The following is a 24,639-nucleotide window of genomic DNA, read 5'->3' as shown; positions in this document are numbered from 1 at the left end:
TGCCCCGCCCACCGCCCCGCCCCCTGACGCCCCGCCCCCTTGCCCCGCCCCGCCTCAGGCCCCGCCCCCTCCTCCCGCCCCGTGCCGCTGCAGCCGCCGCGGAGCCCCGGGGCCACCGGGGGGGGGGGTCCCACCGGAGGGGGGTCTCCCCCGGTGCCCGCCGCTCCCCCCGCCCCGTCCCGCGGTGTTGGGGTTTTTTGGGGCCGCTCCGGTGCTGCGGGCCCGGCCCCGTTCCCAAGCGTGCTCCCGAGCCCGGCCCCCAGCCCCCCCCCACCCCCCCGGGGCCGCGAAGCCCCGGGAGAGGGGAGGGGGCGGCTCCTGCCGGGGCTCCGCCGCACCGCCCGCAGCGGCCCCGGGCGGGCTCAGGACGGGGGTCCCGGCTGTGCCCCCCCCCCCCCGCACCGCCCGCGCCGCACCGGGGCCGGCTGAGCCGAACGGAGCCGGCCCCGAGACCGGCCCCGGGGCGGAGCTCGGCGGGGCGGAGCGGGGCCCGGCGCGGTCCTGCGGATGCTCCGGCACCGGGAGCGGGGCGAGCTCCGGCCCCGCACCGGGCACCCAGACCCCGCACCGGGACCAGAGCCGAGCCCTCACCTCCGGCACCGGCCCCGCCACCGGCATCAGCCCTTCGGTACCGGCACCGGCGCTGCCCCCCGCCCGCCCCCTCTGCCGGCACCGGCCCCGATCTCCCCCGGTACCGGCACCAGCCCGGCCCCCCGGCCCCAGGACCGACCCTTCCCGGCAGTCCGGGCCAGGTACGGGCGCTGCGGGAGCGGGGCCCCGCAGGGAGCGGCCGGGGGCAGCCCCGGTGCCCGGAGCGGTGCCCGGAGGCCGGGCAGCGATCGGCACGGGGCTGGGGGCTGGGGGCTGGGGGCTCCCCCGTGGGCTGGGGCTCGGCGAGCGGCTCCGGGGAGGGCTCGGGCCAGAGCGGAGGGGACGGGGGGTCAGGGGGACGGGGGGTCAGGGGGACGGGGGTCAGGGGGACGGGGGTCAGGGGGACGGGGGTCAGGGGTACGGGGGTCAGGGGGACGGGGGTCAGGGGGACGGGGGTCAGGGGGACGGGGGTCAGGGGGACGGGGGGTCAGGGGGACGGGGGTCAGGGGGACGGGGGTCAGGGGGACGGGGGGTCAGGGGGACGGGGGTCAGGGGGACGGGGGGTCAGGGGGACGGGGGTCAGGGGGACGGGGGTCAGGGGGACGGGGGGTCAGGGGGACGGGGGTCAGGGGGACGGGGGTCAGGGGGACGGGGGGTCAGGGGGACGGGGGGTCAGGGGGACAGGGGTCAGGGGGACGGGGGGTCAGGGGGACGGGGGGACAGGCACCCCCGGGGAGCCCTGCACGCTGCCGGAGGGGTGCGGGACACGCTGCGGGCGCCACGGGGCAGAAAGCGGGGGGTCGCCGTGGGCTGCAGGCTCAGCGGGGGCGGCGGTCCGTCCCGCCACCCCAGGAGCGGGGGGGCGAAGGGACACCCAGGTTCCAGCAGCCCCTGTGGGGACCGTCCCTGCTGGGCCTGGGTCTGTGGGGTTGGCGTGGGGAAGTGGTGTGGGATGTGAGCTGTGACCCCCCGTGGGGTACATGGAGCGCGGGGGCTCCCGGAGAAGGAGGCGGTGGCGGCGGCCCGGCGTGCTGCAAGGTAACGGCTTTGCTGTGAAGGTGAACCGCAGGCAGCGGGAGCCAGCCGGCTCCTTGGCAGGCCCGGGGGGGCGGTGAGCTTCTCCTTCAGGAACACCAGGCAGCACCACGAGGCTCTTTGCCACTCGCATCACCCGAGGACTCCGGGACGACGCAGGCTGCGGGCTCTCGCTCAGATCGCGCCTTCCTCGGTGCGAGAGCAGAAAAAAAAGCTGGGGCCCTTCAGGCACACGTGGGTGACCGTCCCACGGAGCTGCAGGAGCCCCGAGGCCCAGAGCGCTTAGAGGGGCTCCGGTCCCTCCTGACGGCGACACGTCCACGTCCCGCAGCCCGGAGCAGAGCCCGGGGCTGCTGTCGGGGGGGCTGCAGCTGCCCGGCACGTGGAGCCCCCCACGCCGGGCCACTGCTCCTGCCCTCTGGATGCTGCCGTTTTAAATTAGGTCAGGCGTGCGTCGCGGGCTCAGCCGCGCTCCCGCTCGAGCCCAGGGGATTGATGGCTCGTGGCAGGCGCAGGGAGGATGAGCCTGGGGCTGGGGCGGCGGGGAGCCGAGGGCGCTCCGTGGGGCTGTGCGGGGAGCGGGCGCCGTGCGGCTGTGAAGGTGCCTCTCCTGATCCGCCGAGACCAAACGAGTGGGGCACCAGGGAGGGCTCCCAGCAGGCTGACCCACCGCGTACACGTTCCAGGCGCAGGTTTTCAGCCAGCCTAAAGCAGGCAGGCTCCGGGAGCAGCCGCGGCAGCCCCCGGGACCCTGCGTGGCGGCAGCATCGCCCACCCAGCCCCTGTTCTGCTAGCTGAAGCCTTTTCAGGAGGTGAAGCCGTGCCTGCACTAAAAGCTCTCGGTTTTTGCCTAGAAGCAGTCTGCGTTTGTCAGATGGCGGTACGCAGAAAATTTATGTCCTTAGGTTGCAGCGAGACTTTCTTCAAAGCCCTGCGCTCCTTAATCACAGGATAATGCAGGGAGCTCTCCAGCTACAGCACTCGTAACCACAGCAATTTGGTTTCTGTAGCGGTATGTTGTGAAGATAATTAGACGAGGGATTTCCAACTTGTTTGGCTGGGTGATAAAAACCTCTCTGAGAGGAGGCAGAGCTCTGCCACAATCCCCGCTAGCGGTGCCAGCCCGCCTCCAGCAGCCACCGGCAGCTCTCATTAGCTGCAGAGGGCTGCTGGAGATTAATTTTTCAATTAACTCTCCTTGTTTTTACATCAAAAGCAAACACCATTTTGGCAATGGCCCACCTGGGAGGGTGTAGGTATCATTCGTTGGCGGGAGCCAGCGCCGGGCAGCGAAGCACGGCAGGAGCACTTTTGCTGCCTTGTGTGAAGGGGGTGTTCAATGGGAAGGTGCTCGGGGACACCGCCCTGTCCAGGCTGCGCTTGTGTCTCCTTCTGCACCACGTCAAGTCAGGATCCTGCACCTGAGCCAGGAAGAGAGAAATCAGAAGACTCCGAAGCTGTCTCCAGAGACACCTCTAGGCTCAATATTTGCTTTCTGAGCACTGAGCCGAGACCTTCACCGGGGCTGCCCCGCACGGAGCCCCCACTGCTCTGTCTCAGGGTGGCCCCGCTGTGGCACCCACAGGGTCTGTCCCCCCGCTCCGCGCCCCGCCGGCCACCCCCGCTCCCCAGAGGTGGCTGCGTCTCAGCAGCGTACGCGTAGCCCCCGCTGTACTTGCTGTCCCTGCCAGATGAAAACTCCCATATAAACCCAGGCTATTATTATCTCAGTCTTCCACTCTGCTAATGGTCTCTCAGGAAACAGACTTTTTCTTTTCCCTTTTCTTTTTTTTTTTTTTAATTTTAAGCTTTTAAAACCCAGGAATACCGGAGCAGAGGTAACCAAACACCAGGCACGGCGCAGCGGAGCACCGAGCCCGTGCCACGCGCAGGGGAGCTGCTGAGCCCCTGAGCCAACGGGGCCACGGATCAGCACCGGGGCTTTCTGGTAGGCACGGCCATGGCTGGGGGGGGGCACGGACAGCACTGGGGACAGCTGTGGCACTGGGGACGGCTGTGGCACTGAGCCACCAGGCTCAGGGTGCGTTGGGGGTGCCGGAGCCCTGGGTGGTGCCAGCCTGGTGCTGGGTTTGCCGAGTAAATGCGAGAAGCGCGCCCTTGAGAGGGGGCAGATCCTGCCTGAGCATCGCTGCAGGTGAGGGAAGGTGCTCCCCAGCACCGCTCCCCGTGGGCTGCCAGCCCCAGGACCTGCTGTGATCTCTCCCTTCCCCCCCCAGACCGGGGCATCCCCCCAGATTATTTGGGGTTAACAGTTGGCGCGTGTAAATCAGGAGCAAAGCAAAAGCCGCGAAGCATGAGATTACATAAATGGAGCTGGAGGCAGCTGCGACGCAGCCTGTAATTAATTCGTGGTAGGAAAGTGCTTTGAAGATCCCGGGTGAGGCGCATCCCAGGCACGAGGCAGCCCGAGGGGCAGCACCCACCTGCAGCCGGGACCTGCTCAGCCCCACTCCTGCCGGGGGGATGCTGTGAGAGGAGGGGTGAGGGCGGAGGACGAGCTCCCCGTGCTCAGCCCCACGCTCTGGGTGCTGGGCTCGGCCCCACGATGCTCCTGAGAGCCTGGCCTGCAGCTGCCATCCTTCCTCCTGACACCACGCACACGCTCAGCGGTTCAGGCAGCCCCGCGCCTGTCGCTGTGCCTCGACGTGGCACCAGGCTGAGCTGCTCCCTCCCGTTCCCTCGGCAGCACCGGCACCGCCGGCGATGCGCGCGATGGCAGAGCAGGCTGTGGCAGCAGCGGACGCCTCCCCAACCCTGGCACCATCCCCAGGCTCTCCTTGGCACAGGGACACCGATGGGATGAAGTCTCATCCCGCCAGCACCAGGGAGGACAGCGGTGGCCGGGACGGCTGCAGGATCGTTTTCCCCATGGACGGGGACACGAAGCTTCTCCCTTCGCCCCAGCCCGCGGGGATGCTCCTGGCCGACATCCCGCGGGGGCCGCAGCCACGGCTGAGCCTGGCCAAATCCCGCACGGCCCCGTCCTCGCCCAGCGTCTCCCCGTCGGAGAGCCGCGCCGCCCTGCTCCGGCTGCGGGAGGCCAAGCTGGAGGACACCAAGAGGAGGCTGTCGGAGGCCGTGCAGGAGCCCCTCAGCCGGCTGAGCCGGCTCATGGCCGAGGAGAGCAGCCCCACGGCACGGGGGAAGGCAGGGGGCAGCCCCGGGCGAGGGGAGCCGGGGGGCCGAGGGGCTGGGGGCCGCCGGGTGCGGGACTGGAGCCCCTGGGAGCCCAGCCTGAACTGCCGCTACGAGATCTGCTCCTACGGGGACGTCATCCAGGTGGTGGAGGTCGTGCAGCAGGAGGCCGAGCCCCCGGAGCAGCCGCCAGCAGCCCGGCCGGGGGGGTCGGTGCCGGGCAGGGCCCTGGCCTGCGTCGCGCTCCTCGCCTACGGCTACTTGGTCCTGCCGCTGCCGCCCTACGCCACCGGCCTCTGCCTGGGGCTCACCTGCGGGCTGCTGCTGGGCTTCCTCGCCGTCCTGCTCCTCCTGCTGAAGCCTCCGCCGCCGCGGGGCCGCCTGCGCCCTGAGCTGCTCCCGGGGGGCCCGCGGGGAGCCCATGGCCTCCAGGTAGGAGAGGGACGGCCACGGGCACTGGGTGCTGCGGGCTGGGTGCTAGGAGCCGAGTGCTGGGGCTGCCCAAACCTGCACAGCACCACGGAGCAGCCAGATCCTCTCCCCTCCAGGGCTGGCTGAACCAGCTGCACGTCTACGACCCCGAGCTCTACCACCCATCGCTCACGCACTCGGTGCTGGCCACTCTGGATGGGGCCACCCTCAAGCTCTCCTACCCCAAGAACAACATCCCGCGCCGGGCCACCTTCGCGGAGGAAATCCTCGATGCCACCTTCATCGGCCATCGCTGCTACGACATGACCGATGCCAAGGTGACTGCAGAGCTGCCCCTGGGACTGGGGGGCTCTCCCCTCGCAGGGACCCCCAGCGCCTCACGGCCACTCTCGGTGTTGCAGGTCTTCCTCTGCCCCCCCTGCCTAGCCCGAAAGCGGCTGTGGAACAAGAAATACCCCATCTGCATCCTCTTCCCGGACCGCGCAGACACGGAGCACAGGAGCAGTGATGAACATGGCACAGAGCTGCAGGGGGACGAAGGGACGAAGAAGCCGCAGGTGCCCATCCAGGACGTCCCGGGGGACTGCAGGGAAAGGTGCCTGTACCTCTTCGGACGGACGGGGAGGGAGAAGGAGGAGTGGTACCAGCACCTCCTGCGAGCCTGCCACGGGACCCCGAGCAGCAGCCGCGGTGAAGGCAGGCCAGGTGAGATGCAGCCACTGCTCCGCACCAGGACCGAGCCAGGGCTGGGAGCTGCCCCGTTGCAGGAGGACAGGCTCTGGGTAGGCAGCGGGGAGCAGGGAGGGAGGTGGAGGAGCTGGGACAGGGCTCACCAGCCTAGAGTTTGTGCAGCAGCAGGGGGAGCCTGGAGGATCCCCTTTCTCTGGCAGAGGGTGGGCGGCACGTCACCGCGCGTGCATTGTGGCTGGGCACCATGTCACCCCTCGCCGCAGCCAGCCCGGTCATGTCCCCGTGTCCCCAGGGATGGGACCAGCTCCACAGAGCGCTGCCAGCAGCAGTGGAGGGAGCACCGAGGACATCCCCTCTGCCGTCAGACCCAAGGACCTGGCTGGAAATGTCCGACAGAAGATTTTTCTGGATTACAGCACCTACATGGCCCGATTCGTGCCGGCAGAGGCGGGGGGCAGCCCGGAGCAGAGCCCCCCTCACAGCGTGCTGAGCAGCCCCGTGCCCGTGAAGGTGAGTGGGGCAGATCCAGCCCTCGGAGCCGGCCAGGCTGAGCAGAGGCGACGAACCACAGGCGCTGCTGCCTCCCGGCCCCGTTGTTCATCTCCTCCCTCCCAGCACCACGGTTTGAGCGGCCGAGCCGCGGTGCTGGGGAGCAGAGCCCCAGCCTGCAGGTCCCACCCTGCTCCAGGCGCTCGTGGCTTCTCCCCATCCGCAGCTCGGCGAGGACGCGGCCGGGCGCGGCGAGGGGTGCACGGCCTGGGTGAACGCGCTGGTGGGGCGCATCTTCTGGGACTTCCTCCGGGAGCGGTACTGGGCCGAGCAGGTGGCCAGCAAGATCCAGAAGAAGTTAAGCAAGATCAAGGTGAGAAGCACGAACGGCCCTGGTGTCACGGGAGATGGCAGCACCAAGAAGCGCCCCGTCCTGTCCCAACGGTGGGTGCCAGGCTGTGGTGACGATCCCCGTGTGGTTTCCTTCCATCAGCTCCCGTATTTCATGAACGAGCTGACGCTGACGGAGCTGGACATGGGCACGTCCATCCCCTCCATCCTCAGCACCTCCAAGCCCACCATCAACGACCGAGGTACGAACCCTGCAGCCTCACAGAGCGGCAGGGATGCCAGGGCTGGCTCCACAGCAGCTGTTACTGAGGTGCCAGCCCCGTCCCCAAAGCAGGGAGGTTTTGGTGGGCAAGGGAGCAGCCCTCAGCCCCTGTGGCACTGACAGGGGCTTGCCCCTTCCCTCCCCGGCAGGGCTCTGGGTGGACATGGAGGTCACCTACAGCGGCTCCTTGCAGATGACCCTTGAGACGAAGATGAACCTCTGCAAGCTGGGGAAGGAGGGTGCTGCAGAGGACAGCGGCCCGGCGGAGGCAGGAGGAGAGGGGTAAGGTGACCGTGCATGGCTGGGTGGCATCCGCATCCTCCCACCTGAGCGAGGCGAGAGGGTGCTGGTGCCAGGGCACCCACTGATGCAGCCCGGGGCTCACAGGGCCAGGCCTCGGCTGATCCTGCTGGCAGACAGTGACGCAGAGTCGTCCAGCGCCGGCTCCTCCGACGAGGAGGACATCGCTGCTGCAGAGCCCGCAGGAGCCCTGGGAGAGCGGGTGCCCCCGCCTGGCACCGAGGGGTGAGGGGCTGCTCGGGGCCGGGGGCAGAAAGGGAGGTGCTGGGGGAGGCACAGGCAGGGGCCCTGGTGCTTCGTGGCAGCCCTTGGCAAGGGTGTCCCACCCCTGGGGGGTGCTGGTGGCAGGTGGCGGGGGGCGCCGAGCCCCAGCACGGCTCCGGGTCTCACCCTGTGGCTTACTTTAAGCCCACCCTTACTTTAGCCACGTCAGCGGGAACAGCACGGGCCGGAAGATCCTGCGCTTTGTGGATAAGATCGCCAAGTCCAAGTACTTCCAGAAGGCCACCGAAAACGAGTTCATCAAAAAGAAGATCGAGGAAGTTTCCAACACGCCGCTGCTGCTGACGGTGGAGGTGCAGGAGCTGGCGGGCACCTTGGCCGTGAACGTGCCCCCGCCGCCGACGGACCGTGTCTGGTACCTGCCCTCCTTCCTCCCGGGGGGGTCCACAAGCTGGCCACGGGGGCTGTGCCACGTGCATGGGACGTGATGCTTGATGCTTTCTGCTGCTGTCCTCTCCCCTCGCAGGTACAGCTTCCGTGTCCCACCCCAGCTGGAGCTGAAGGTGCGCCCCAAGCTGGGTGAGCGGGAGGTGACGTTCCTCCATGTCACCGAGTGGATCGAGAAGAAGCTGCAGCATGAATTTCAGGTGCCTGTCCCAAAGGGCTGGGTTTGTTAAAGGGCTCAGCAAACCCTGCTGGTTTATTTTCTGCTTCTCACCTTTGAGATCTCTGGTCAAAGAACAGAAGGTTCCCCATAGATGTTCGGGTACCCAAATGCCCCTAGAGATTAACCCCTTTGAATATCCTCAAGGCACTTGTCACTGCCCTCTGCCACAACCACTCCTGAAGCCCTCCATACAGGTGAGCTGCCCAAAGATAAACTGCTCCTGCTTGTTCCTACCCAGAGGTATCCGGAGCTGGTAATTCTCTAGGGCGAGGCATGGTCAGTGCTGCTGAGGGGATGGGGGCCCAGGACCTGTGCTCAGCCCTGATCTCTGCCCCAAGCTCCTGTGGCTCCTGCCAAGGCCACTTCCAGGCCAGAGCATCAGCACTCAGGTAGTGGAACTTAAAACTATTTTCTTGTTTTTCTGGATTCCTCTTTACAGAAAATTTTGGTGATGCCGAACATGGATGATCTCATCATTCCCATCATGAACTCCGGCCTGGACCCTCAGCCACCCGCTGGGGAGCTGCCCAGGGACCTACCGGCCAAGGGAGAGAGGAGGCTCTGACGTGCAGCCCATGGGCAGGGCAGAGACACTGCACAGGGCTCTGGGACCTTGCTGGGACGCAGAGTTAGCTGGGGCCTGGCCACTGATAGCACCCAGTGCGACGCCGTGGGGTCTGGGCTTCTTGGTTCATCTCATCCTCAACATCCTGCTCCTGCACAGATGAGCCGCCTCCTCCAATATTGCAAGCACATGTTTGGAGCTGAACCAGACCCCGGGGAAAGAGGTTTGCTGGAGACCCAAGAACTTCATGTACCTCCCACCAGCATCTCAGGACTCCTCCTGGCCAAGGGGGCAGCTCCAGACCAGCAGAGGGCCGGGTTTTCCCCTGCCTGCTTCCCAAAGAGGGTGCAGGATGCAAAGACAGCTTCCACATTCAAGGAGTTGTGATCACCACTGACCCAAGGCATCACAACTCCAGGACACATCACACCCTTCCCGCTGGCAGCTGGGCTGCAAGGAAAACATGGGCGGGAAACGAGTCCAAAACCTGAATAAACCCATCACTGCCCAGCCTTACCTAGCAGCCATCTTATTGCACACACATTCCCATGGCTGGATGGATGGATGCCACATGTGGGGTTCCTGGAGAGAAAGCCATGGATCGTGCCTCCAGCTTGGCAGGAGAAGTGCTGGGGTGTGCACGCGAGAGATGGTCAGGGGAGAGCTGGGCAGTGAGGCTGGGCAGAGGCAGGTAGCGGGGAGGCCCCGTGCTCCCAGCAGCAACTGGGCAGAAATGCTGCTTGGTACCTGCTCTGCTCTGGAAGAGGAAGGAGAGCCCCTCACCGTGGTTCAGGTGAAGATGGCAGATTGGCAGAATGATTTTTTTTTCACAGGCAGTGAAAAAAAAAATCATTCAAAAAGGGAGGATCCGCAGGACAGAGCAGACACTTGGCTGTCCCAGTTAATCCCCTCCATACGGGCCTGTCCCGAGCGTTACCTGCCCCATCCCCAGCTGCGAGGTGCCTCGAGGACACGCTGCTGCACACAGGTGGCACCGAACACAGGCGGGACACTCCTCCAGAAGGAAGACAGGCAACAGGCACGGTTTGAAACCCCTTTATTGAAGGTGCCCGATTAGGAAGCCTTGTGTATCGCAGCCCTTACAACTCTTCTTGCACACCTGGCTTCCCTTTCACCAAGTGTTTCTTCTGAGGGCCCTACAAGAGAGCAGAAAGGAGAGGTCTCGCTGTTAGTGACACACAAAGATGGCTTTCAAGGCTGCGTGTGAGCTGTGTGGGGCAGAACTGCAGCTCCGGCCCCTTTCTGCTTCACAAGGCTGCCCTGGTCCCTGCTCCCCATCTGGTAGCCCTGCGCTGCCGTTCACCAGCAAGCCCTGGGGCCTCCCTAGCCACGCAGGCATCAGGAGCAGAACATCAGGGCCCTTGCACAAAGGGTTTGTTTATCAGGAGCAGACATTGCCAGAGAGCAGCAGCGACCGACCTCTGAGCCAGGCCGGCCTGCACCCGAGGCATGCCGGGGGGAGCAGTAATTGTGCTGGCGAACGCTGCCAGGAGCCCCCCATGGGGAGCAGCTCCCCGGCTGCTGTACGAGCCCTGGACGAGGCGAGGCCTCCCGCGACCAGAGGCACAGAGACTCATCAGCCAGCTCAGCGAGCCTGAGGAGTTTCTGCCAGCTAGGAAATGGGGTTTTCTTGGACCAAGCAAGTCCGAGGGAACAGGCCGCAAGAATTACTTCCGTGGCAAAATACTTCTAGCCTAATGAGAAGTTTTAGCACGTTGTATGTGGGGGAACCTCTCACCCCAGGGAGAAAACGGCAAATAAAGCCTCCACAAGCAGGTAAAGCCATGGCCCGTCCCTAAGGCCCCCGCCACGGTTACTCAGGACTTAGAGCAGCAGACAAGCAGGACACGCACGTCGCTCTCGCTGCAGAACAAGCTCCTGACGCTGAGCTGAAGGAAAACGGCTTAACCTCTAAAAGAGCCCTGCAAAGACACTGCATAACCAATCCCCCTTCCGGGGGCTAAGGAGGCTTAGCTAGTTTCACAGGGGATTTCTGGCTGGCAGGCAGGGAATGCGGGCAGTTGCGTTCCTTGCTGCTAGCTGAAGGCCCAGCTCACCAAGCACTTCCTCCATTTCACACTCAGACTTAGGAACCAGCCTGGTGTAGGCTGCAGAACTATTCAAGAAGCTCCATTTGTTTTGGATTTATTTAGATGATTTTTTCTGCCCTGGATTTGAGAAAAATATACTGCTTGGCCTTTTTGGGAGCTTCCTGACAGAAAAATCACAAGTTTGTGGCTGAATTTGACCCAACCTTTTCCTCTTAAGAGCATTAAAGTTATAAATCATTCCAAACAAATCAAAGAAGTGCACAATTACGGGTGAAAGGGACCATATGTCCAACACGGTGCCTGCCAAGGTAACTGCTTGTTTAAAACATCCCATGGTGAATGGAAGCTGTTTGGCCATATGGTGGTGTATTATTTGCTAGCTGCCTTGTCTTGGATCACTCACACGACCATCGTGTTCTTCCTTAGCATAGTATCTGCTGTGTGAGTTGAATTCATGCCTGTCTTTTATGCGAGATGGCCCTGATCACTCATTTGGCCGCTTTTGTATCTAGAAGCAGATGCTTGGCTGGACTCAATCGGTTGCTTTAGCCCCAGCTGCAGCGTGGCCCGGTGCAAAGCGTAACTCACCATGAAAGCCCGCTTCTCCTGAGCTGTCTGGAAGCAGCCGTGGCCAAACTTGGACGTGGTATCAATGAATTTGAGTTCAATGGCTTCCTGAGCCCGCCGGCTGGTATGCACCAGAAGGGACTGAAAGGGAGAAGTCACAACGCGTCAGGCTTACATTTACAGAAAATCTGGATATCTGCTCTGACAGAAGCAGGGCTGAAATATCCTAGGTGCATCCATTAGATAATTATCTCCACGAAAATCTGCTTTCTCAGAGGAACACCCTGGTGCCCAGCTGGCAGGTTATGCCTTGGCTTGTAGGGCAGCTCTGAAATGATCCTGCTCTTTCATTTCCTCACAATCTGCTCATGGTCAAGGTTTCCGCCCACAGGCCCACCACCTCAAAGGCTCGCAGGTTCTGTCTCCAGAGAGAGCACATCTACACTTGCCTGCACACTGCCACTATCAGCCTAGCTGCAAATGCTCTCACCACGCACCGTGCTCGTGTGCCACATGCCCGCTGCTCCCCAGCATCAGGACCTGACCGATCTCCCTGCCAGCACCTGGGGCAGCGGCGTTCTCCCTGTGCTGAATCTGTTAGCGGAGAGCTACGGCCAGTCCCTCGCCAGCACCAGCTGCGCTCTCACCTTCCGGAGGGTGAGCACACGCTTCTTGGTGCCCACGACGCAGCCCTTCACCATGAGGAAGTCGTTGTTGACCTCCCCATAGTGGGGAAAGCCGCCCTGTGGGGAGAGGCAGAGAGGGTTGGCAGGCAGCAGAGCTGGGTGGGAGCAGGCGCGACAAACTGGTGACATTTTCTAGGGAAGCAGAGGGTAGTGACCGACGGTCCTTCCGGCTAACGACGCTCTGCACCCTTCAGGACACCTGCCCAGCATCACCAGAGCCACACTGACTGCATGATCCCAGCCAAGCAGCACCCAGTAAGAGCTGGGGAAGCAGGAACCCTGCTGGAGGATGTGGGTAAAGAGAGAGCAGAGCTGGACAGACTCCAGAGTTAGCAGATTTTACATGTAAAAGGGATTTTTTTAAGGGGATTTTTTTTAACCAAGTAACAAACATCTCTCCGTTGAATATGTTTTTTAAATGTCATTTGTACTTTTTTTTTTTTTTTAAACAATGGTCTCAGTTCCTGCCCAGGGTATCAGCTGGAAGTGAAATGATGGGCCTAAAAAATGCTCATAGAGATAGTTCTCCATGTCCAGAACAAGAGAAAGGGAATTACTGCATTTCCTTCAGTGGAATTCAAATAATTCCCTATGCAGCTGTGTCCAGTCAAAGAATTACTTCCCGGGCCCAGATTGCTGCAGCCAGGGCCACTTGCCGTGGGGTAACATCAGGCCACCACGGCTCTGTCACCCCTTACCAGAGGTGTAATGGTCTTTTCTGTGACATCGTAGTTCGTTGAGGCGTTGTTCTTCACCACTTTGCCATCTTCCACATGGATCCCATGGCCAATGCGGTAAATCTAAAAGAAAGGAAATGGAGACGGTGACTTTCCTGGCCCCACACTGACGTACATGGCAGGAACAACATGCTTGTCACTGAGATGTGTCCCCCTGTGATGTGCCTCTTGAGCAGAAAACAAGCACCTGCAGAGACGCGCGGAATGACAGCCCTGCAGATCTCTATGGAAACATCAGAGGAGCTCGAGGGAACTGAGGCCACTGTGCAAAGGATGGAGACAGCACAGGAGGAAGGCAGGAAGGTGCAGTGGTGCTGGGCCATACCTTCTTGTTGAGCTCCGTGCGGTGGTGGTAGCCCTTCTGGCCAGCACGAGCAATGGAGTAGCCAACCCGGGCTGGGTGCCAGGCTCCGATGCAGGCAACTTTACGCAAGCCCTTGTGTGTCTTCCTGGGGAGCTTCTTGGAGTGCCATCGGCTCGTCACCCCTGCAATTGAGATTTAGGGCTGGCGTCTGAGCATTGGGGGGAGATGCGAGGGGGGGAGAGAGCCTCTTCATCCTTCTGAGGTTCTCAGAAGACACCGCGTTGGAAGGAGACCAAGAGCTGTCACCACAGCGAGGGCCCAGAGCATGGAACTGTTCTCACTTCCCATGAATCTGATCACTGTGATATGTTCCTGTGGAGCACATCCACACACACACAAACACCCACATCTCCGCACACGTGGGGCTGGTGAGAAGTGCGATGCCTTCACATCCCTGCGACACCCCTGAGCCTCCTGGGAGGGCTCTGGGCATGGCAGACAGCATGACCGATATGACGTAAAGGACACCAAGCTCTGCACATGATGGCTGAGGTAAAGAGGCTCTTTGCTACAAATTCTGCAAAAAGTTGGTGGATTCTCAGCGTGGCTCACACTCCGCTGCCCCCAACATTCTCTTATGGGCAGCATCAGCTGAGAAGGACAGAGCCAAGCCCCCGACAAGGGTCCCCCTAGTCCGTACCTTTCATCCCATGCCCCTTGGTCACGCCAATGACATCAATCATCTCATTCTGGCTGAAGACGCTGTGCACGGAGACCTGCTTCTCCAGCCTCTCACGGACCCAGTCGACCTTGTCAGCCACTGTCCCACCATTCAGCTGGATCTCCATCACATGGGCCTTCTTCTGCCGCAGGGGGAGCAGCTTCATCTGTGTTAAAACAGTGCATGAGGGCAAAATGCTGCCCCTCACCCTGTGAGCACGCGTGCAGGGCTGCAACACCCACCACCTGTGAGAGGTGCAGGGGGTGAGCAGGGACCAGCTCCCCACCACACTGTCCACCTCTTTTATGACAGTCAGGGACCTGGGTCTGCAAGCCCAGGTATCTGGGATCTTTTGGAGCCCATACCTTGTTCTTGAGCTAAATTGCTCCCGTTCTTGCCAGCTAGTCCAGGGGCCAGCCAGCCCCAGCTCACCCTCATGGTAAATGCCCCGCAGGTGCCCATCACCAGAACACATCTGGGGCTGAACATCGTGCCAGGATGCAGCTCTGCACTACAAGCCACAGTCAGTCCGTCTCCTTTGGTCATGCTCCCTCTCCGCTTCCAAACTGAGCGATTACTTCTAGTTTCAGCCACAAGGTGCCCTCGCTCCCTCCCAGTCCCAGTTCCCTGTGCAAAGCCTCCACCAAATTCCCACAGTGGGACTTGCTCTGAAGGCTGCACCAGCCACAAGAGAAATGAAGCCAGCTTAGCTCTGCCTCAGGCTCCGATGCAGTTGTTAACTCCAGGGATCAGTATGAAAATGGGCCCTGTGTATCCAGCAATCTGCATCTGGCAAAACTGCGTCTGCCAGTGGGTTATTTTTTTCCCCAGCACTTGACACCAGTTGCTAATTTGAGTTGATCATGAGGCCTGAGGTCCACTGCTGACACAGGGCTCACCCTGCGTTGATCTCTGGGCAGGGAGCTGTGCTGAGCCTGGCTCACACGGACAGGGCTGGTGTCAGGAGGTAGCTGGAAAGGTCAGCCAGAACCCCCCCACCGCCTGCATGCTCCGTCCCACATCCCTTGACCAGCCTGTGCCTGCTCAGTCTCCTGTGACCCCACCAGGACACCCCCATGCTCCAGGCTCCCAGCCCCTAACCACGCTCTGAGGAAGACCCCGAGGCCCCCTCGCCCACTGCCCTGGGTAAGGCTCTGACCTGCGTGTGCACAATGACACGAATGACCTTGCAGTATTTTTTCATAGCTGTAAAATCCTTCTCCAGCTGCTTTTTGCCATCCTCATCCTGCCATTTTTTGCAGTACTTGGTGAAAGCCTTCTTCTTGCTCTTGTGCCTACGACAGAAGTGTTTAATAGCTATCAAGAGCTGAACAGTGAAGCATTTCTTCACCGTGCCCTGCAGACAGAACAACACAGGGACAGATCACCTCGCCAGGCACCTTCCTGGAGGCACCAGGTACCTGCGGGTACCTGCACCATACCTGGCTGCCTGCCCCATGAGAAGGGGCTCCAAGGTGGGAAGAGGAAAGCAAATAAAGAGCTGCAAAAAGGGCTGGTAATTCAGACCCTTCTGCATGAAGAATCCAGTTGTCTCCCACTGACTGGCTCAGTGCCATCAAAATACAAGCGCAAAATCGGAGCTTAGTGGAGAAAGGAGAACAGCCTCCACCAGGGATCGGAGGCATGTGGTGGGTGGATCTGACGGCCAACAGGCGCTTTTGCAGGAGACACGATTCCTATGGTTATGAAATTCGTGTTTCCATTTTCCTCTCTGCCAGTGTGGGATTTGCGGTGTTGCTGTTTACAAGGGACAGGGGTCACATTCTGCATCGATATTCCCCCTGAAAAATCTGTTTTTACTCCCTTCGCTTGGTACCTAAGCTCAAACATTCCAGTTTAATGGGGAGTAGATGGTTCCAACCTACACAAAGAGAAACGGACCTGCAGCACACACTGCGTATGATATCATGGAGAGTGCTAACATAGTTCAACTACTAAAATAAATTTACATATGCATATGCCGATTCCTAGCATCAAGCTGTTTGCAGTATCTCTGTGCATGACTGAATAGTTGTTTCACTCCACCCCAGAGCCAGCTGCCGGTAGCTGAGCTGTCTGCAATGGCTAGGCACCACGGAGAGCCTGGGGGAAAGGCCTGCAAGGGACTCCCCACGTGCAGGGGACCCCAGTGACCCACCGCAGCCAGGGAGGCACATACCAGTTCTTGTAGAAACGCCGTCTGCACTCATCGCTGATGTGCTCAGCAAAAACAGTCTTGAAATTCCTCAAGCCCTTTGGTGTTTCTACATATCCCACGACTCCCACCACCACCATCGGGGGGGTCTCAATGATGGTCACGGCCTCCACCTCCTCCCTCTTGGAGACCTCTGCGGGATAGCAAAGGGAAATGGAATCAGATCATCACCTGGGAGCCATCCGTGGCCTGTCCCTGTGGCCCACTCAGCAAGGAATATGCTGAGGGCAAGATCACGCTCTAGTCTCATGGCCAGCCTCAGCCCTTCCAGTCTCCCAGCACCACAAGCCCCCCAGGAGGGCCACACAGGTTCAACCACCAGGCACCCACTGGGTTAGATCCTACGGCCCAGCACACTTTTAACATCTTCTCCAGGTCGGAGGGAGCAGTACGCTGGATGCCCTGAAGTTTGGCTCCCATCCCAGGGGCATACCACAAAGTAACATTATAAACCTCCCCATCAAGGTGCTCCACAGTGCCCAGGGTCTGTCAGGTAATTAGTCTGCAGGGTCCTTCTGCCAGCAGGGTCCAACAAACCGCCAGCCACCATACTAGCGTGGCGACTTCCCCAGAACCTCCTTTACGGCCTTTGGCCATCAAAGATCTGGACAGCATTACCGGAGATAGGCTACAAGCTATGTGCTCTGCCACCTGTTTCCATGAGCAGCCTTTCCACCAACAAGCCCATGCCCTCTCCTCCTGGATGTGACCCCCCTCCTTCAGCCAAGCCTTACTGAGCCCGGGCCTGTGCACCTCCCGCAGGGTATGCGTCATGCCAGCCTTGTAGCCCAGGAAAGCTGTCAGGTGGACCGGTTTGCTGGGATCATCCTTAGGCCATGTCTTCACCTTCCCTCGGTGGCGGCGGCTTCTCTTGTGGGGGAGGAAGCCCAGGTGGCCATGCCTGGGAGCAGAGAACTTGCGGTGGGACTGCGGAGAGGAAGAACAAAGACGATCAGCCTCACTCTGCCCTGGAAGACATCAAAGGAACGAAGCCCAAAGAACAATGGAAAATCCCCCCTTTAACATAAGTGAGCACTGGAAGGATTTGGGGCTTTTCCTTCTTTCCAGCTTGAGAAAAATAACTTGCAGTAGCATGGGCTTCTCTTTAAGCTTCCAGCACGTGCATCAAAGAAATCAGTAAGATTCTGGACAAACGATGCAAACTAACTGAAAACTTCACCTCCCCTTTCTGCTTGAGGACTTTCAAGAAGTACATTCTTTAATAGGTCTTCTCTACTGTGACGTTAATTATAATTATTAATTGTATATTCAGAAGCACCAAAAGGGCCTGCTCACAATTCACAGGGACACGTTCAATGCTTTGTGTCATCAAGGCAAATGGCACCAAACAGGCACAACCAACAATCCAAAGAAACCAGAAAGGATGCCCAAAGGAATCAGCAATAACATGCACAGGTTAAATATTTACCTTGAAAACCAAATTAGAAGAGCTAAATACATAAACCCCAATCCCAAGGTTATGTTGTGCCAGACAGAGAAAAGCAACAGCACTTCAGAGAGACATGGACAAATTCTTACAGCACTGGCATCAAGGCAGGAAGCTAGGGGGTCACTCCAAGCACTGAGGAGTTAGATCTTAGCCTGCTGCAGCTCCCTTCTTGCTGAGCCCAGTTCCAGCAGCTGGCTGCACTTTCCACCAAGCTTATTTTCCAGCCCAAGTGGAGTTACGCTGGGTCCAGCCCCACTTCAGCTGTGCTAACTTAACCAATAACCCAGCCCTGTTCGCTGTCCCTCTCCATGCAATCCCAAAGGTAGCCGTGCCGAGCTTTACAAACCATGGGATGTCTTCAGCCCAAGTCAGCAGCAGGAAGAGGCTATCGCTAAGTGCCTCCCCTGCCTAATACTTGGGATGTTTATCAGTCTGAAGACACAAATTTAGCCACTAGCTTCATTCGGTGCTATATTCATTTCATACTCAGCAAAGCTGGCAGGTTTGACTCTAACAGTTGGGATGTGGTAAAGGTCAATTGCTGGTGTCTCAGTTTACCGCTCGCCCTCCTAAACAACTTGAACGTGAATGGAATCGATCACAATGGTTCCCAGCCACAACACAACTCAGTCAAAGCTGGGAAAGCTCCCTCAGGGCACAGCCAGTAGCCAGATTTGGTGCATTGAGCAGGCTGCTCTTGGATAGGGACAGATTAAAAATAATAATAATAATGATGATAATAAATGCATCAGCGTAGACAATAAAGACTTGGTGATTCTGCTTGGAGGTGAAGCCAACACTGCATGTGGCAGGCTCAGGGGAGAAGCAGGCAGCCAGTGCCACAGCACCAAGGATGCTCACAGCATCAAGCACCGCTGACAGTGTGAACCCAGCCCCTCCAGGCTGAGGGCTGCGGCCCCAGGCCCGGCACGAAGACGCCCAGCGGAGAGACAGGACCACCTCCCATCCCAGCCGAGCTGCCCCAGCCGGCTAAAACCCCCCCACAACAAGCCGCCATTTCAGCAGCACGCCCACCCGCCCGAGCCCCGCCGAGACTACAACTCCCAGCACGCACCGGGCTCGGGCGGAGCATGCGCAGAGCGGCGCCCTCCGACCGCCGCCGTCCGCCGGCGCTGTGTAGGGCGCCGCCATTTTGTGCGCGTCCCCGCCGCCCGCGGCACCATGGCGGAGGGCCGGGACCGCGACGTGTACACGGAGCCGTCGCCCCGCACGCCCGTGGCGGACAGGACCACGGCGGTGCCCAACCCGGTCACCTTCTTCCAGGCCTTCTTCAGCTATGTCGTCGACGCGCCCGTTACCTTCGTGCGCGGTACGGCCGGGCCGGGCCGGGCCGCCCCGGGAGCGGGGACGGGGATGAGGGAGCAGGGGGCAAAGGGCCGGGGGCACGGGGCAGGGATGGAGGGGGGCGGCGGGGGGCACCGGAGGTGCCGCGACACGGGGGGGGGGCACAGGCAAGGGCACGGCACGGGCGTTGGGACGGCTGCACGGGGACTGTGGCACTGGGACGGACACACGGACAGACAGACACACGGGGACACGCTGGGACGGGGTGCCTGACCCCTGCCGTTGCAGAGTGGATCGAGAGCCGTCAGGCCAAGAACAAATTCTACTACTACCACCAGAAGTTTCCCCGCGTGCCCGACCTGAGCGAGTGCATGGAGGGCGACCACCTCTGCTTCTTCGAGGCTGAAGCGCAGTGGAGGAGGGACAGGTACGGCACTGGGGTGCCTCTGCTGGGCAGCCACAGTGCTCTGGCAGCCCCAGGGACTGCAGTGGGTGGCTGGAATTCACTCACCCAAAATCCATTTTAGTGGATTTTGGGGAATTGAATGTTTTCCTAATACACTTAAATCACACCCGCCTTCTTACAGAACATTGGCGTTCATAGTTCTGCTGTCCCCTGCACCTCGCTTAGGCTGGGCAGGGTAGCATCAGATGTCCTCCAGCAGAGGCAATGCAGGACACTAAAATCCCAGAGCTGAACTTCCACCTGGTATCATCACACCTTTCTTCAGCTCTTGTGATCATTTGGCTGTGGTTGCATTCATACTCATCTCCTGCGCAGGATGGTGGACCAGCAAATTGTGGAGATAGTCCGGGAAAGGCTCGGTGCATGCAAGCAGAGGGAAGGTCCAAACCAGTTCCAGAACTGTGCCAAAGAGATTGAGCAGCTCGCACAGGTCACCAAGGCCTACCAGGACAGATGTGAGTATGGCAGCAGCCCGTGCACACCTGCTGCGGGGCTGTGACACTGCGGGGAAAGGCTCAGAACCAAGATTCATGCTTGGAATCATCTTTGTGATAAAAATTCCCTCTTGGTAAACGCTGCAGAGCTGGGCTTGGTGCTTAGCTGTGCTGGAGCCACTAGGCCTGGGCAGTGACATTAAATAAGCACAGCACAGAGTAGTTTGCCACTCCTGCTGCTGCCAAAGCCACCAGGTCTGTGTGCATCTGCCTCTGCACTGCAGCTTTCACTGCCCTGATGCTCAAGTTCCAGATGTTCACATGGAGCTTAGTTCCTTACAGCTGAGGAACACTCTTCAGACCTTCCCTTGATTATCTTTCTTTCTAGATGGTGATCTCGGTGTCCATGGGAATGCCAGGACATGCCTGATGAAGCAGAAGCACAGGATGATTGAGGAGAGGAAGGCACAAGCAAACGCATCTTAGCTCTGGGTGCAGAATGGTTAGCACCTCCTCCTTGGTGCTCATCGAATACCGTGTTGCGTCTTTGAACTGTGATGCTATTGTGACCTCTACAATAAATGTACAACCCAGACATGTGCCCTACAACTAGTCTCATTCCTTGCAAAGCTATTTCCAGGTCTGCATTCATCTCTTAATTGGTTGCTGCCACACTCAGGAGGTCAGCCCCTGGCTGTGGGCACCCCAGCTGTTACCCAGCATTTCCCTGCCAGACCCCTCCCCTGCTGCCACGAAGCAACACAGTTCTGCTCTACCCAGCCCTCGTAGGGACCTCCTTCAGAGTGAAAATTGTGCTGTAGGACAGTATAAAGGCCTGTTACATTCCTTCATCTTCAGAGCTGGTTCTAGACCCTATTTAGGATTAATACATGATTAACAAGGATTAGTGTAATGTAACATTCAATTTCATTCAACAGATGTTTTGATTCCAGTCCACAGACTTAAGCCTACTCAAATCCCCAGCATAAATTTAATCCACATGCCCAACGCACCAAGCATTCAATCAAACCAATCAATTTCTTGTCCACTGATCATTTTATTGTCTTGTACAAAAACCACTTAAGTAGTTGCCACAGCAGCTGCCTGGGTTCTCTGCACTGAGACTCTGGTGTGGGTCTTCGCCAGATGATCAGTGAACTCCTGCAAAAAGAAAAAAAAAGGTTAATTTTTGTAAACCATCATCACAGCATTTTCAATACTGCATCCCTTTTCAACGAGGTGTATGCATTGGGCAGGAGGGGGTGTTCAGATAAAGCTCATTTTTGAAGTGCTGAGTAACACCTCAGGCTGAGGTCCGGCCGCCTGGGGATTTCAGGCAGGAGAACAAGTCAGGGAAGAGAGGGACTGCGCCTCCGCTACAGGGCTGGTAACTGCATTCAGCAGCAGGAGGCCCACAGGTACAGTTGCGTAAGGCTGGTTCACAGAATTGCTGAGGCTGGAAGGGACCTAGAGAGGCTCTGGAAATTATCTACTCAAACCCCCCATCAAGCAGGGTCAACTGGAGCAGGCTGCCCATGACCACATCCCGTCAAGTTCTGGTATCTCCAAGCAATGGACTCTAATCTGGGCAACACATTCCAGTGCCTGGCCCGCAGAAATTCTGTACTCTTACCTGGTAAGGAGACTTGGTGAACACAGTCTCTTTCCAGAGGTCAGGAGTCAGGTAACTGTAGGTCTTGGAGATGGCATCAAAGGTGGCTTTGGCTATTGACAGAAGGCAAACAGCGTACATCAGTTAGGGCAAACAGCTCCCCTGCACCCACCTATGCAGCTCCAAAAGTGTAGAATTTCAGAAGGAACAGGGAGACCATAACAGAGTCCCTCTGTTATACATTCCAAATTCAAGTTTCTTTCTCTCTCCATTTACGACAATTACACTACTTCAACCAAGTGCAACCGCGCAGATTGGGAGATTTTTTTTTTTTTTTACAACAATACACATAGCATTTTATAATTAACTTCGTAGAACTTCAGGATCAGCTACAGCAAAAGTAAACAAATAGCCTGCATTACAGAAAGCACCAGCAGAAGGCTGCATTCCTGCTTGAATGCTAGAAGCTTTTGATTCAACAGGCTTAAAAAATAGTATAGAAATTATTTTTCTGTCAGCAACAGAAAAATGGCAATACGTACACATCTAACCCATAAAGCAGCAGCCTAGCACTTACCGAAGTTGCCCAGTGTGGCGGTACAGCCCCTGGCAGAGGTATAACAGTCATCAATACCAGCCATCATCAGCAGCTTCTTGGGAACAGGGGCAGACACGATTCCTGTGCCACGGGGGGCTGGGATGAGCCGCACCAGGACAGATCCACACCGACCAGTAACCTACGCAAACACACCCAGTTACAACTCACAACGCACAGCACAGCACGCAGCACTGAGACGACACACGAGTTGTTCTTACCTTGCAAGGCACAGTGTGGGGCTTGCCAATCTTGTTCCCCCAATAGCCTCGTCGTACCGGTACGATGGATAATTTAGCCAAAATGATGGCCCCACGAATAGCAGTGGCAACTTCTTTAGAACATTTCACGCCAAGACCAACGTGGCCATTGTAGTCTCCAATAGCGACAAAAGCCTGCGGTTGAAGAAAAGTTGTCAGTGGTGGCTGTGCAGGAACATTCTCTCAGACCACAATCCATCAGGGTCTGACCAAAGCCAACCCCAGGTGTGTGCTCGGCAGTTAAGTCACGGCTCATGCAAATGCGCACATTTTAGAACAACTCCCAAAACTTAAAATTCATACATTTTAAGCCTATTTTTCCCCTTAAAATTTGTCCTACAGATCAGAAACAAAAAATGAGATTTAGACTCCTGCTACAGCCACAGTCATCAAAATGCCAGCAGCTTTCAAGGAGCATTCCCTGTCCACAAGGAGGAACTCTTCATCTACCACAACCCCCAAAAGCCCTACATCACAGCAGGTGTGCAACTGGATTTTGTGCTAGGGCTGTCACAATGTAACATTTAAAAACATTAATATAGTTTTAAAATTAACATAACCTTAAAATTTGCAGTCACATAATATTATATACTACAGAAGAATATCAAAGGATCCACACTCATTTATCAATAGGACACCCAAAAAGCAACAACCAAAACTAGTTTTTGATAAAGAATACAACAGAAAAGGTTACCTTAAACCTTGTACGCTGACCAGCACGAGTCTGTTTCTGGACAGGCATGATCTTCAAAACCTCGTCTTTCAGGGAAGACCCCAGGAAGAAATCAATGATCTCTGACTCCTGCAAGATTCAATCGTTTAACCCATCACACAAAGCCACACTTTTCAACCAGACCTACATGCAACCAACAAGGCTCCTACAAGTTAAAGTCAACTACATAAGCACAATTTCGCCAATAAATACACAAAGCTTTGTGGGTATTAGCTTATCCTACCTTGCCAGGCAGTCCAATAATATAGTTTAGTGATAGTAAAATAAAATTTCAGCTATCAGAATTATTTGACTAGGGTGCTATCATCTGCACACAATACAAAAGGCAAAACAGATTTTGCTACTCCTCACAATAAATAAATTCAGTCCACAACGTCTAGTGATTTGCACCTTAAATGAGAACACACTTAACAACAGCTTTACAAACCTGAACTGAACTACAAAGCTGAGATTAAGATTCTACTGCTCACCAACATTCACAAAGCCTTACCTTGATGGGAAGCGAGAAGAGATAAATCTCCTCGAGAGACTTGATCTTCATATCCTTGACCAGGCGACCAAGTTTGGTGACAGGAATCCACTACGGAGGAAAGCAACAACACCGGCTCACCAGCCGCCCCCGGAGCCAGCGCCCCGTGCCCCATCCCTCCGGAGGACACCAGGGGGTCCCCTCACACCGGCTGGAGGCCGTGCCCGCAGACTCCAGCCCTGCCATTGCCCCCGGGCCAGCCCCCCGCAGTCCCCTTCCCAGCCTTACTTCCTTATCCTCCGCCTTGCCTCCGCGGGCTCCACGGCCTCTGCCTCGGCCTCTCCCTCGGCCGCGCCCGCGGCCCCGCAGCCCGGTCCCGAAGCCTCCGCGGAAGCCCCCTCGGGCGGCTCCTGGTCCTCCCGCAGCACCGGCGTCGTCCGCCATTTGCTACAACACAAGAGAGAGGCATCTCAGCCCCGGCACCACCGCCCCAAGAGAAATGGCGGCGCGGCGAGGCGACGGGGCCGGGCCGGCACCCGATCGGCCAAGTACGGCTGCCCGCGAGCCAGCGGCGGCCCCGATGGCGGCGGATGGAGCGGACGCCGCCCCGCCGCCAGGCCGCCCGCCGCCATAACAGCTGCCTTACGTGATCTCAGAGTAGAAGGCCGCGGTGCGGCGCCGCCCGCTATTTATACCCAGTCAGGTCTCGCGAGAGCTCCTCCCGCCCCGCCGGCCCCGCGCGCTGAATGCTGGACGCGCCGCCGGGGGCGGGGGGGGACGGGCCGCAGGCGGCCGTGCGCATGCGCCGGGAGCGCGTGGTATAAAAGGCGCGCACGTGGAAGGGGCGCTCAGTGTGAGGGGAGAGTTGAGGTGGGGTGAGAGGTTTTGTGCGTGGAGCGAGCGGTGGGGTTCTGTCTTGCTTCTTTTGTTTTTGGGCTTCTGGGGGGTTTTAAGTGTGGGCTAGGATTGTTGCGTTTGTGTTGGTGCTGGGTGGCCGTGGTGGGGTTATCGGTGAGGGGCCGGGAGCGTGCGCCTGGGTCTGGGGGCGCCTGGCACGGTCTGAAAGTCACCTCTGCTCTCCTGTGGCCCTGGTGAGGTAACTGTGCCGACAGCATGGGGAGCATTAAGCTTATTGCCCACGGCGATGATGTGTGGGGAGTGAAACCCATGTTCCTACAAGCAGCGCTACGAGAACCGCTGGGGGCTGGTTGTGCCCGCAGGCGCGGTGACACAGCCCTAGGCACCCCGCGTTT

The 24,639-nt window shown here is 58.7% G+C and overlaps 4 protein-coding genes across 14 annotated transcripts; 2 read left to right on the top strand and 2 right to left on the bottom strand.

Moving 5' to 3' along the window:
* Window positions 1-83: 83 nt before the first annotated feature.
* Window positions 84-9,273, top strand: LOC310882044 (testis-expressed protein 2-like). Of its 8 annotated transcripts, none has more exons than XM_083800172.1 (12): window positions 1,318-3,574; window positions 4,334-5,214; window positions 5,331-5,531; window positions 5,616-5,919; window positions 6,197-6,414; window positions 6,593-6,766; window positions 6,887-6,986; window positions 7,156-7,288; window positions 7,394-7,531; window positions 7,731-7,943; window positions 8,055-8,175; window positions 8,635-9,273. In XM_083800172.1, the coding sequence occupies exons 2-12, from the start codon at window positions 4,351-4,353 to the stop codon at window positions 8,758-8,760; spliced, it is 2,592 nt and encodes an 863-aa protein (XP_083656298.1). In that variant the 5' UTR covers window positions 1,318-3,574; window positions 4,334-4,350; the 3' UTR covers window positions 8,761-9,273. The 8 variants fall into 8 exon arrangements, with proteins under 8 accessions (XP_083656295.1, XP_083656297.1, XP_083656294.1 ...); XM_083800167.1 differs by lacking the exons at window positions 8,055-8,175; window positions 8,635-9,273 and having other exon boundaries at window positions 1,318-2,438; window positions 2,532-2,638; window positions 3,449-3,574; window positions 7,731-8,052; XM_083800169.1 differs by lacking the exons at window positions 8,055-8,175; window positions 8,635-9,273 and adding an exon at window positions 84-752 and having other exon boundaries at window positions 3,449-3,574; window positions 7,731-8,052.
* A 527-nt stretch (window positions 9,274-9,800) lies between these two features.
* RPL3L (ribosomal protein L3 like) lies at window positions 9,801-18,710 on the bottom strand. 4 transcript variants are annotated; one of them, XM_083800174.1, is made up of 10 exons: window positions 18,588-18,710; window positions 16,797-16,989; window positions 16,027-16,195; window positions 15,007-15,142; window positions 13,827-14,013; window positions 13,148-13,308; window positions 12,784-12,885; window positions 12,047-12,142; window positions 11,421-11,540; window positions 9,801-9,917 (listed from the first exon to the last, which is right to left on the bottom strand). In XM_083800174.1, the coding sequence occupies exons 1-10, from the start codon at window positions 18,603-18,605 to the stop codon at window positions 9,861-9,863; spliced, it is 1,239 nt and encodes a 412-aa protein (XP_083656300.1). In that variant the 5' UTR covers window positions 18,606-18,710; the 3' UTR covers window positions 9,801-9,860. The 4 variants fall into 4 exon arrangements, with proteins under 4 accessions (XP_083656300.1, XP_083656302.1, XP_083656301.1 ...); XM_083800176.1 differs by lacking the exon at window positions 18,588-18,710 and adding an exon at window positions 17,602-18,548; XM_083800175.1 differs by lacking the exon at window positions 18,588-18,710 and adding an exon at window positions 17,859-18,548.
* Window positions 18,695-20,323, top strand: NDUFB10 (NADH:ubiquinone oxidoreductase subunit B10; the record flags this gene model as incomplete). Its single annotated transcript, XM_083800179.1, has 4 exons — window positions 18,695-18,842; window positions 19,106-19,244; window positions 19,599-19,738; window positions 20,106-20,323. The coding sequence occupies 4 exons, from the start codon at window positions 18,695-18,697 to the stop codon at window positions 20,201-20,203; spliced, it is 525 nt and encodes a 174-aa protein (XP_083656305.1). The 3' UTR covers window positions 20,204-20,323.
* Window positions 20,324-20,754: 431 nt separating this feature from the next.
* Window positions 20,755-24,048, bottom strand: RPS2 (ribosomal protein S2). The gene is made up of 7 exons (XM_083800178.1): window positions 23,675-24,048; window positions 23,408-23,497; window positions 22,879-22,986; window positions 22,146-22,319; window positions 21,907-22,066; window positions 21,351-21,442; window positions 20,755-20,878 (listed from the first exon to the last, which is right to left on the bottom strand). Exons 1-7 carry the CDS (start codon window positions 23,828-23,830, stop codon window positions 20,798-20,800), a joined length of 861 nt encoding a protein of 286 aa, XP_083656304.1. The 5' UTR covers window positions 23,831-24,048; the 3' UTR covers window positions 20,755-20,797.
* Between the last annotated feature and the right edge of the window lie 591 nt (window positions 24,049-24,639).

This window comes from Anser anser (genome assembly GCF_964211835.1).
Source record: "Anser anser genome assembly, chromosome: 15".
In the NCBI taxonomy this organism is placed as follows: Eukaryota; Metazoa; Chordata; class Aves; order Anseriformes; family Anatidae; genus Anser; species Anser anser.
This window is presented reverse-complemented; position numbering and strand designations above follow the sequence as displayed.